The 12,992-nt window shown below is 51.1% G+C and overlaps 1 protein-coding gene across 3 annotated transcripts in view; it reads right to left on the bottom strand.

Moving 5' to 3' along the window:
- The window catches only part of Rapgef1 (Rap guanine nucleotide exchange factor 1), a 122,474-nt gene that overhangs the window by 96,840 nt on the left and 12,642 nt on the right, over window positions 1-12,992 (bottom strand). Inside the window, exon 1 of one of the 3 annotated variants that reach the window (XM_052182018.1) lies at window positions 770-848. The exons of the other annotated variants lie outside the window; for them this stretch is intronic. Within the exon in view, the coding sequence (XP_052037978.1) occupies window positions 770-833 (64 nt within the window). The 5' untranslated portion in view covers window positions 834-848. Of the gene's footprint in view, window positions 1-769; window positions 849-12,992 lie in introns of those variants that run through there. 3 annotated transcript variants of the gene reach the window in all.

Genomic DNA, 12,992 nt, shown 5'->3' with positions numbered 1-12,992 from the left:
TGACAGAAAACTCAGGACCAGTACAGACAGGCTGAAGAGTGAGATCCTGTCCCCAAGTCCTGCAGGCGCCTTATCTGGCACTCCTGCCAGCTGTGGATCTAATGGGTCAGCACTACTAACACAGGCGTCTGAGACAGAGCTGTCCTGTGTCACTTAGACTCCTCCCCTCAGAGCTGAGAATTAGGGTAGGTGTGGAGAGACCTGTGCTGCCCCAATCATGGTGCTGAACGTAGGAAACCAGGGGACACACACACCCCTGTGAGAGATACATGCTTAAAAGCTTTTAATAACATTCTTTACATTAAAAATATCACAAAATACTCCCAACTCCTTTATATCTAAACTGTGACTTGGATTAGGTCTTAAGAATTGAACAATCTTGCCAGGTGGTGATGGCGTACACCTTTAATACCAGCTCTTAGAAGGCAGAGGCAGGTGGATCTCTGAGAAGTCAAATTCCAGGACAGTCAGGGCTACACAAAGAAACCCTGTCTCAAACCCTTCTCCCACAACCAAACAAAAACAAAAAGAAAACAAACAAACAAACGAATGGTGTCAACACAGAAACAGAAGCCCTTGAAAGAACCAACCATTAGCCATACAGGCTATCACAATGAGGTAACGTGTTTCAGTCTTTAGAAAGGCTTCGATCTGGTAGCAACTCAGGCTGATTCAGCTGGGCCAGGGTCCCCCCCAGATACAGCCACCCTCTAGCTGCCTACTCAACGGGAGGGGGTGGGGTGGGGGTAGGGGGACAGAGCTTTCATACCTTGTCTCCAAGGGCACAGAGGGCTTTGTCTCAGGGGCTTCTGTTTTTCAATGGCATTGCCCATCCTAAGGCCAGCAGATCACAGCACCTTTCCCAGCCCCTGCATCTTCACAGAATGATACTAAGAACCAAGACTTGGGCTGAAAGGGGATTCATCTCCAGGACAACCCAATGACCCAGCGGCCTCAGGCAGAGCTCCAGGAGGGCTGACACACCCTCAGGAAAGCAGGAACTCTGTCACTCTAAAACGTCTCAGCCTCCAGCCTTTCAAATTCTTTGGAGGTACGGGGAGGAAACTAGAAGAAAGGGCTGTTCCGGCCCCACCCCGCCGGTGGGGTGGGTTGCTGTAATCCACTATATTAAGCAGCCCTTTGCTCAGCCCCTCTGACATCACTATCACTAGCACAGGAGGGACTGGGGAATGGGCTGTGCTCCTGCCTTGCTGCTTTCCAGAGGGGAAGAGGTAGGCGACGGGATCCCGGAGCTGAAAGCCAAGAGGGGCCACTCTACTGTGTGCAGTGAAGCAACCTGCATAGACCCATACGTCACATCGTCTAAAGTCTCATTTTCAGGCCCATAACATGGCCAGAGGAAACAGACTAATCTCATTAATACTGTGGCTCCAAGGAGGGAAAACACTCAGAAGCAAGTGATAGGAGACAAAACACCAATTGGCCTGGAAGGTGTGCCCGCGGAGCCGTAAAGCCCACTCCATTTGGATAACAATTCTGCAGAAAGTGGCACCTGGATTTGCTGGAAGAAAACAAGGGCTTGAAGCCTGGAAAAAAAGAAAGGAAAACCCAAGGCGGATGTGAAGTCTAATTTATTTCACCCCTCCCCCCCACACACAGTAGGAGTTAGAAACGCTGCTAAGAGGGACCAGGGTAAGATTCCAGATCTGGGCCCAGCCAGAGCTTTGACCCCAGCTCTGCCATTGCTGTTGCCCATGAACCCAGCAGCCTTAGTTTCCCTGTGGAAACTAAGTTTCATGTGGACACATGAAAAGCCCTGGCTCCAGGTTACCCACGGTCACAGCTGACATGTTCTGTGAAGTGGGGTGACATGGCACAGAAGCAAACTGAAGTAGCCTTAAGACAACACGCAAAAGGCAGACCCTTAGAACCACAGAAAGGCTTAGAATGCTTTACAGCTCTGGGGCTGCTCCAGCTAGCTGGGAGAATGGCCTCTCAAAATGAGACAGGATGGGGAAGCGCCTCACTAAAACTCCGAGATCTTCGGGTGCTGGGTTTTCCTCCATCAATATGAAAGCATTTCAGAAAAATCACAGTCTGAGCATCCAAACTTGGCAAAAGTAACTGTACCCAGTTCATCTTTCCAAAGTTGCTGCAGGAATGAGAAGACACAAGAGGATCCTGTTTCCCTCACTGTACAGAGCCCCCACCTAAGTCACAGTGCAACCACACACTAGACAGGCCAAGGGTAGCACCACACACCCGTGCAGCTCAGCAAGCTATTAGTTACCCACCAATCCATCTGATCCTTTCGATGAGCCAGAGTAACTTCATCTGACTCTTTCTCACTAAACACCTGAACATCTTTTCTCAGGGAAGTTTCAGCTACAAATACACTACTTTGTCTTGCTTCTTCCAGGCTATTTCAAAACCCACACATCTAAGAGGTTCTGGTTAGAACCTGCATTTTAACACCTTTTACTTAGAGAAAGTTTTATTTTATCACCATTTGACAAAAAGCTTATGTAGCTGCCCAGCAGGAGGGATTCTGTCATAAAGTGGGCTTGGCAACACTGATGCACAGATTCGGACGGATTGGATTGGGGGAATGCTCCAGTGAGGAGTCCCACCTGTTCTGCACATTGGAACAGTTAGCACACAAACCACCCTGAACCCACCTCTGCCCTGGTAGTGACACATCATTACTGCTCCTCCTGGTCTAGAAATACACTGATGCAGACACCTGATGTGACAGGCCCACATGGTACACAGACCCACAGAACAAGTCAGTTACAGCACTGGGCTCTGGATCTGATGAAGTGCTTTAGGAAGTCAACATATTTGACACAAAAGCCTGATCACCTGCGTTTGACCCCCAGAAATCCATGGTGGAAGGGAGAACTCCTCAAAGTTGCCCTTTGGCTGCCACACATGCCCCATTGTGTGCTCTCTTCCATCATAGCATGTGCAGACCCACGCTCACACATAGATATACAACAACAGCAGCAGCAGCAACAGCAAAATGTATGCAAAGCTGGGCTCCAGTTCTGACCTGCTGTTTCTGAACTGTCACTCTGGTGGCAGGGTTTCCATGAGCAAATGAACCTAAGTTCCAAATAGCACACCCACTCATGGCACCAGCAAAGACTTTCTCGAGAGCATATGTTACTTGAGGATTTGGTGGCTTCTTCAAGCCCTGATTTCAAATGACTCATACCTGTGCTCTCCAGTGGGGCAGGGAGACAAGCTCAAGAGTCTGTTTTTAAGGGTTCCTCCTGAATTGCCGAGTCTGAGAAAGTGTACCCAGGAACATCACAAAAGGTAACTATGCTTGTCAGCCAAGACTGACTGCCACTTCCCATGCAGGAAGATGATAGAAGACACTTACAGGACAAATCAAAATCCGAATGACACCTGGGCATGGTGGCTCCAGCCTATGATTTCAGACAGACTGAAGGAGGGTGACCCTGTAAGTCCCAGGCCAGCTATGGCTAGTCCAAGAGAAACCCTGTCGCGAAAACCAAAGCAAACTAAGATTAGAGGAGCAGAGTGCACGGCTCTATTCATAGCCAGCAAGGCCATACTTCCCCATGTCCCACAAACACCAGAAGGCCCTGGGAGTACATGCTGACCCTAACCAGACAACTTGGCCTAGAGGTCACCACAGTTACTTCTTGAATGACTTATGCTACCAAACCCAAACCACACTCAGAAGAGCAGAGGCCAAGCCAACTCCAATCAGCTTCTCGTTCACACTGCAGGTGTGGAAGGCAGGGCAGGGCGGGGCGGGGCGGGGCAGGGCGGGGCGGGGCAGGGCTGGGAGCCACAGAGCTACTGAGAAGGCCTTAGCCATACCCTGAGCAATCTTCACCCCTGCCTAGTAAAAAGACTCATTTCCCCCTGACCAGAGAGGAAGGACAGTGGCAGAAACTGGCTTTGGAAGGCAGCTGGCCTGGTTCTAAAGGTCTGAGTGTGCTTCTGGCTAGTGAACTGTGAGAATGGGAACCTCTCTAAACCTTATTTTCTCAAGTGTGTATACAATCAAGCCATCCAGGCACCCTAGGAAAGGCTGCTCTAAAGGATAAGTAAGAAGTTACAAAGTGTTGGTGCACAGCAGGCCCTCAAAGAACGGCTACTGTTATGGATTTCACTGGGATTATCTACAAACTACAAGCCTTGGCTACAATTGGAAGGAAATGATTTACCTTCTCAAGGACTGGCCCTTGCAGCACAGATCCCCTACTGCACTGCTAAATAAATCACTTCTATCATACAATTAAACGAATACTTCCCTTGCAAATATCTGAGCATTGGAATGATAGTTTGATTGGGGAGGCAACATAAATCAGTTTAAAACATTTTAGGGAGAGCCCTCCCTTCTGCTCCCCTCAGGAACTGCGGGATGCAGAAGAAATCTAAGTCTGGGTTGTACAGGGTACTGCTCACTGCAAAGATGCTAAGATGGGAATGGCTCAAGAAGGAAAGGTTGGTCCTGCGGAGGTACCAGTATAGGTACCCATGAAGGGCCAAAGAAACAACTCAGGGCTCTTGGGTGTTGCCCAGGAGCTGACACCCAGCTCTGTGCGTGTACATCTGGGGGAGGAAAGTCTGATGCTGGTCATTTCCCTCCTGGAGAGCTACAACAATACAAGGAAGCATGGAGCCGGTGGGAATGTTCCATGGGGGCGGGGAGCCTGCTCCAGTACACACTCAAAGGGCTGCGGGGAGCAGAGGGCACATGTCAAGGACATGAGGCGGAGCTCAGGAGACAAAATTTTGGGTCACCTACTGATACCCTGACATAGCAGGAGAGTATCTCAGGGCACTAGATACTGGGCACTAGAGTGGAGTGTCACAGGAAGCACCAGGATTCTCTTCTGAGACACTGCATATTCACTGACCACCTTCAGAATGAGGTTACTTGGTCACCATGCTGAGGCATCTGGGGAAGCATATCACCCGATCCAATTGGAAGAAAGAAGGATGAGAATTGAAGGCTGGACAGTAGGGATAGTGGTGTGTCACTGAAAGTACAGGAGGGGGTGGTGAGCACTGCACAGGCTAGGGCACTGCTCAGGCTAGAGCACTGCACAGGCTAGAGCACTACACAGGCTAGAGCACTGCTCAGGCTAGAGCACAACACAGGTTAGAGCACTGCTCAGGCTAGAGCACTGCACAGGCTACGGCACTGCACAGGCTAGAGCACTACACAGGCTAGGGCACTGCACAGCTAGAGCACTACACAGGCTAGAGCACTGCTCAGGCTAGGGCATTGCACAGGCTAAAGCACTGCACAGGCTAGAGCACTGCACAGGCTAGGGCACTGCACAGGCTAAAGCACTGCACAGGCTAGGGCACTGCACAGGCTAGGGCACTGCACAGGCTAGGGCACTGCACAGGCTAGGGCACTGCACAGGCTAAAGCACTGCACAGGCTAGAGCACTACACAGGCTAGGGCACTGCACAGGCTAGGGCACTGCACAGGCTAGAGCACTACACAGGCTAGGGCACTGCACAGCTAGAGCACTACACAGGCTAGAGCACTGCTCAGGCTAGAGCACTGCACAGGCTAGAGCACTGCACAGGCTAGGGCACTGCACAGGCTAGGACACTGCACAGGCTAAAGCACTGCACAGGCTAGAGCACTACACAGGCTAGGGCACTGCACAGGCTAGGGCACTGCACAGGCTAGAGCACTACACAGGCTAGGGCACTGCACAGCTAGAGCACTACACAGGCTAGAGCACTGCTCAGGCTAGAGCACTGCACAGGCTAGGGCACTGCACAGGCTAGGGCACTGCACAGGCTAGGGCACTGCACAGGCTAGGACACTGCACAGGCTAAAGCACTGCACAGGCTAGAGCACTACACAGGCTAGGGCACTGCACAGGCTAGAGCACTACACAGGCTAGGGCACTGCACAGCTAGAGCACTACACAGGCTAGAGCACTGCTCAGGCTAGAGCACTGCACAGGCTAGGGCACTGCACAGGCTAGGGCACTGCACAGGCTAGGGCACTGCACAGGCTAGGGCACTGCACAGGCTAGGATACTACACAGGCTAGGGCACTGCACAGGCTAGGGCACTGCACAGGCTAGGGCACTGCACAGGCTAGAGCACTGCTCAGGCTAGGGCACTACACAGGCTAGAACACTGCACAGGCTAAAGCACTGCACAGGCTAGGGCACTGCTCAGGCTAGGGCACTGCACAGGCTAGGGCACTGCTCAGGCTAGGGCACTACACAGGCTAGAGCACTACTCAGGCTAGAGCATTGCACAGGCTAGGGCACTGCACAGGCTAGGGCACTGCACAGGCTAAAGCACTGCACAGGCTAGAGCACTGCACAGGCTAGGGCACTGCACAGGCTAGGGCATTGCACAGGCTAGAGCACTACACAGGCTAGGGCACTGCACAGCTAGAGCACTACACAGGCTAGAGCACTGCTCAGGCTAGAGCACTGCACAGGCTAGAGCACTGCACAGGCTAGGGCACTGCACAGGCTAGGGCACTACACAGGCTAGAACACTGCACGGGCTAGAGCTCTACACAGGCTAGGGCACTGCACAGGCTAGGGCACTACACAGGCTAGGGCACTGCTCAGGCTAGGGCACTGCACAGGCTAGAGCACTGCACAGGCTAGAACACTGCACACGCTAGAGCACTGCACAGGCTAGGGCCCTACACAGACTAGGGCACTGCTCAGGCTAGCACACTGCTCAGGCTAGAGCACTGCACAAGCTAGGGCACTGCACAGGCTAGAGCACTGCACAGGCTAGAGCACTACACGGGCTAGGGCACTACACAGGCTAGGGCACTGCACAGGCTAGAACACTGCACAGGCTAGAGCTCTACACAGGCTAGGGCACTGCACGGGCTAGGGCACTACAAAGGTAGGGCACTGCTCAGGCTAGGGCACTGCACAGGCTAGAGCACTGCACAGGCTAGAGCACTACACAGGCTAGAGCACTGCACAGGCTAGAGCACTGTACAAGCTACGGCACTACACAGACTAGGGCAATACACAGGTTAGAGCACTGCACAGGCTAGGGCACTGCACAGACTAGGGCACTGCACAGGCTAGGGCACTGCACAGGCTAGAGCACTGCACAGGCTAGGGCACTGCACAGGCTAGAGCACTGCACGGGCTCGGGCACTACACAGGTTAGGGCACTGCACAGGCTAGAACCCTGCACGGGCTAGAGCTCTACACAGGCTAGGGCACTGCACAGGCTAAGGCACTACACAGGCTAGGGCACTGCTCAGGCTAGGGCATTGCACAGGCTAGGGCACTGCACAGGCTAGAACACTGCTCAGGCTAGAGCACTGCATAGGCTAGGGCACTACACAGACTAGGGCACTGCTCAGGCTAGGGCACTGCTCAGGCTAGAGCACTGCACAGGCTAGGGCACTACACAGGCTAGAGCACTGCTCAGGCTAGAGCACTGCACAGGCTAGGGCACTGCTCAGGCTAGAGCACTGCACAGGCTAGAGCACTACACAGGCTAGGGCACTGCACAGGCTAGAGCACTGCACAGGCTAGGGCACTGCACAGGCTAGAGCACTGCTCAGGCTAGAGCTCTACACAGGCTAGGGCACTATACAGGCTAGAGCACTGCACAGGCTAGAGCACTGGATACGTAAATGAGGGATCTTTTACCATATGCATGCATTTTTCTGGTAAGTGAAGTTCATGGTTTTCACCACCTGAAAGGGTTCTAAAAAGGCAAGAATTACCAAGTTTGCCCAAATCATTACAATGAAATGGGGAAACCTGCTGTCTTAGTTATGTTTCTATTGCTGCAACAAAAACACCTTGGTCACATGACTTATAAAAGAAAGCATTTGACTTGGGCTCTCAGTTTCAGACAGCCATAGCCATCGTGGTGGGCAGCAAGCAGGCTGGCATGGCATCAGAGCAATTATAAGCTGACATCCTAACCCACAGGTGGGGTTGGGGAGCATGGAGGGAGTGAGGGAGATCACTAACTGGGAATGGTGTAGACTTTGAAACCTCAAGACTGCCCCCACCCACTTCAGTGACACATGTCCTACTCAAACAGGTTCCCAGGGTGGCAGAGAACCTGTAGCTGAGTCTGGGGAGGGTGACCCCACAGCTGGCCCAGGTTTGTTTCTGCAGAGCATGTGTCCACCACTGTGAGTTCAGTCCAGAGAACAGGAGGTCTCCCAATGAAGCGAAATGTGCTGTTCGTTGGTAGACCCAGAAGGGAGCCATACACCATCATGAGCTGTAAGTGGTAGCTCCCTGCTGCACAGGCCTCACAGGCCAGTCCTCACCTCCCACACCCCTTGAGGTGGCTGGTCTCCAGGACCTCTTGATGGTGTAGACTACTGATGGGGAGTACGCAGAAACTACTGTGGCTGCTCCAGACATCCTGCCTCTGTGAAGCTGCTCTGGTTCTCTCCAGAGCTCAGTAGGCAAGATGTGAGGCCATGAAAGTCAGTAATGCCTGTCTGGATTCCTCAGTTCTGCCCAGAATTGGAAGGAAGGCTATCTGTTTGTTTTTAAATAGGATCTCATATAGCCCAGTCTGGCCCCCACATCCCAAGTTCCAGGATTACAGATCTGCTCCTTGACACCTAGCTTTGGAAGGAAGTTTCTATAAGTGAACAGGGGGAGGTAAGGGACTAAGCACTCACAGAATCAATCCTTCTCACACCCTTACTGCTTTCTGGAATACTCGGGAGAAAGTCTCGAACGCTAATATTTATAAGCCTTTGAAGCTTGGCTTCCACACCACCTCCTCCCTTCTTCCTCTGCCACCTTCCCCTCACCCAACACTACTTGCCAGTGAAGGCTCACTGCTCACCTAGGCAGCTGACTCAATGGCATGCTTAAGGAGTCCCATAATCTGCCCCACTGAGGGGCACTGCTGCTCCCCGGGAGGCATGATACCTCTTCTGTCATCTCCTCTTCTATTACCTCTAAAGCTCTGGCTCCTGCCCTGAGCCTCTCTTACCTTCCAGAGTCAGGGGAGTGGCGTGGGCAAAGGCTGAGTAGCAGGAAAGAGTAAGCGTTGAGGCTGGCATGAACCAAAGGCAGAAAACAGGGTCAGGTGGCTACAGACACACAAGGAGGGTCCAATCTGCCCTCCTAACAGCTGAATGATAAACAGACATTTCTGAGACTAGAATGGAAACCAAGTCGCCAGTTACAAGGGAGCTGCACAGAGACTGTGCAGCCTCACAGACTGCCCAGGATAGTCAGAGGAAGCAAGGATGACTGAGCCTTCTGACCCTGAGCCATGAAGTCCAAGATGTAACGGGCCCAGGACTGGCAGTATAGTAGTCCCAAAACTCAGCAAGCTGAGGAAGGAAAGTCCTAAGTTTAGGACCAGCCCAGATTATGATGGGAAGCTTGAGAGAAGGCACACAAAGTCTGGGCACATTTGCTATCCTCTTAAGGATGTATGGTATGCACCTCAAACTCACACTGAAGTAGCAGTCCCAATAAGTGGTTCACGAGGAAATGGCTGGTTGCTGAGGACAGAGCCACATGTGTGGTCATAGAGAGACTCTTGGCATGAGATAAGCATTGTTTTAAAAAAAGCCCTGTAGACAAACAGCTCAGGGAGGACCCCGCTACACCCAAGGCTGCTGCCAACCTGAGAACCAGCACCCAGTGACACCACCCACTCACTCAGGATAACCAGACACAGTCCTAGAATCCCATGCTGCCAACTGTGCTCTGCTCTGCACATCTGGAGACACGACATTGATCTGCCCTGCGGCTGGACAGTCTCCCCCAGAATCCTGACTTGGATCAGAGACTTCTGTTAGAAACCAGATCTGATCCTCAGCTAAGACGTCACACGGGTGAGCAGCCTTGGGGAGATAGGCTTAAGACTAGAGTTAGGAATTTGGAGTGTGAATCTTGTGTGATGACCATCAGTGCAATAAAATGCAACTTTTGTTATACTAACAACGTGTATCTATCTCCTTGCTCCCAACATGGCCCCCTCCATGTGAAGACAGTCAAGAAAGCACCATCCTTGGATACCCAACTGCCAGGCTTTGATTTGAACTCCCTCCCCAGCTCTGGATGAACCTGTGAGAGGAATGCTTATAAGACATATCCTGTTTAAGTTATTTCAACGTAGCAGCCAACAGGTTAAGACCACATTCATGGAGAAATGCTCAACAGGCAGCTGATAGCTGGCTGTGGACCAGGGAAAAAGAGGGTTTGGAAATAGACATTTAGGGACAGGCTCTGCTTAGAGCAGGGTTCTCAACCTTCCTGATGCTGTGATTTTTTTTTTTTTCCTGCAATCACACGAGGTTTATTCAGGAAACCAGTGCACTGGGGTCGAGCTTAAATCCCACGCAGGGGTAGAGGAGTTCGACCAACGCTGTGATCTTTAACACAGTTCCTCATGTTGTGATGACCCCCAACTATAAAATTATTTTTGCTGCCACTTTATAACTGTATCTTTGCTACTGTTATGAATCATAATGTAATTTTTTTTTAGATACAGAAGTTTGCCGTGGGTTGTGACCCACAGGTTGAGAACCACTGCCTTAGAGGGCTGCCATTGCCCAGGAAGCAATCAGAGGTTTCATCCCCTGACATAGAGGGTGAAGAGCCTGCCACAGAGGGTTGGGAGGAAGTGGGGTCCTGGGAGCATCTGGACAGGAAGAAGCCTGTCAGGATCAACATTTACCACCACACTGTGAGAGGGAGGGCTGATGTGCTGTGTGGCTTCAAATGCAATTTAGAGTTCAAACTATATGTTTAGGTTTTTTTTTTTTTTTTTTTTTTTTTGATTTGGTTTTTTTCTAGACAGGGTTCTCTGTATAGCCCTGGCTGTCCTGGAACTCACTCTGTAGACCAGGCTGGCCTCGAACTCAGAAATCCACCTGCTTCTGCCTTCCAGAGTGATGGGATTACAGGTGTGCCCCACCACCACCTGGCTACATGCTTAGTTTTTAAATGTCTTGTTTATTATGATGACTAATACATCATCCTAATTAATTAACTAACATCCCAAGGCACACTATGCATTAAGTGGGAGATCCATCAGTGCGTTCACAGTGGCTAGCTCCTGGCCACCTTCTGGTCAGAGCTAATTAGACAGCCGCCTTGTTCTCCCTACTGTCTACTAAGGAAAGCAGGCCTTGCTCACCCTGCTCACTGTCAGAATCATCTTTAGTCTACAACTGCTTTGGGAGAATGTTTCAAGTCACTTCTCCACATCACCAGGGTGTGTTTTGGTGACAGGCAGGGCTTCCGCTTAGCTCTCCCATTTGCCTGCAGGATGAGTTGTCTGAACCATCAGGGCCGCATTCTGTCACCCATTTCTAATGTGTTCCCAAGCGATGCTGCTGGGAAAGGAAGAGCACACTCTAGCCACTGGTCCTGTGGAGAGGATTGGGAAGATTCCAGGGGTCGGATCTCAACAGTGGGAAGCTGCTTTGAAACAGCAGAATGACAATAGTCACATGCTTGTGTCCTCCCAATGCTGTTGCCAGGAGGGACAGTAATACTGCTATTAGGTGACAACTGAAGCCCTGATGATCCAACCAGCCAGGATTCAATCTTCAAGACCTACACAATGAAAGGAGAACTGACCCCTCACAGTGTTCTTTGACCTCCACATGCATTGTATGTACTTGCACGCACACACGTGCACACCCAAGGTACTATATGTTATTAAAAAACAAAAGAGACTTAATTTGACACAAATTCTATTCTTGTTTCCATCTACTCCAAGAATACGAAGTTAAGATTGCTTAATCCTCCCACAGGAGGATGCACACTAGTTATCCGTACACAGTCAATGTTCTCAAATCCAACTCTTGCAGATTGTGATGCTTACCAGCTTGGAGTCAAAGGAATGTGAGAAATAGCAAATGTTTGTGGGAAGAACAGAGTCGAGATTTCAGATTCTCATGATAACCTTCCAGAACTAGGCCTGTATTTCTGAGCTGGTTCTCTCAAAGGAACCTGGTCCTTCTACAATACAAGCTGTGTGTACATGTCTGCGACAGTATTTTCTATCTGCCCCAGGATGCTCAGAGGGTGGGGTTCTGGAACAGTCACCCTGAGGAAATCAGGAGCAGACCAAGAGGAGCAGTAAACATTTTACTTGTGAAGGTCTGCATGAACAAGGGCCTTCACTGATTTTCTTACTGTGAAGCCAGAGCAGGGGAACATTTATAAGCAAAGATCAGAACCCAACTCTTGGGCCAATGCTGTGTCTCAGTAAGTGGCACCCGCTTGTGATTCTAGCACCAAGAAATTGAAGCAGGAGGGTTGTGAGTTCCAAGACCAGCCTGGGCTCCAGCAACAAGAAGCCCAGGTCTGGGTAGGTATCCAAGATCCTCCTGACATGGTTCCTACAGAACAGGCATTTGGGAACTCAGCAGAAGACATCACCGAGCTCCAGTGTGTCCCTGGATATATACTTTCTCAAAGCTTAACTTTGGAATCCAAGCGTGCTGTTTTACAATCCACTCTGCTAAAGTATGTTTCCTGGGAAGTGCTATGAACAATCTTACATTTGCTGCTAATGTCTATACACAGCCCTGCTTATCATCTGGGGCCAGGTCCACAAGGGCCTGTATGATACGGGTTGGCCAGAGACTATTTTGGTAATCTTAGATTCGAGCTCTGCAGAGGTGCTGCTGCCCATCTAACAGGCCCTGAAGGACTGGAATTTCTGAGGAAGCCTTGGCCTTGCTTCTGTCTAGATTCCCCTCCCTTTGCCCCTCCCATGAGCCAGTCATATTTTCTTAGGAATGTGGCCAAGAGCTTGGATCCCTGCCAGAGGTTCGCAGTGCCTGCTGCCTGCACCATCAACCAGAGCAGCTGCCCAGTGCACAGCCCCCGAAAGCCTGGCTTCAGTAGCTGCTGGCAGCACCCAGCATTCTGGGCCAGACTACAGAAAGTCAGGGGTGAAGTCCAGCTACATATTCAGGCCCCGAAAGTTCTGCCAACCAGAATAGATACAGGACAGGAATACAGCCTGCCTCAGAGCCTGACCCTGAGGAGGGGGCTGGGAGGGGCCTACCA

This window comes from Apodemus sylvaticus, chromosome 5, assembly GCF_947179515.1.
Source record: "Apodemus sylvaticus chromosome 5, mApoSyl1.1, whole genome shotgun sequence".
Classification (NCBI taxonomy): Eukaryota; Metazoa; Chordata; class Mammalia; order Rodentia; family Muridae; genus Apodemus; species Apodemus sylvaticus.
The sequence above is the reverse complement of the archived record's forward strand: the minus strand, read 5'-3'. Positions and strand labels throughout refer to the sequence as shown.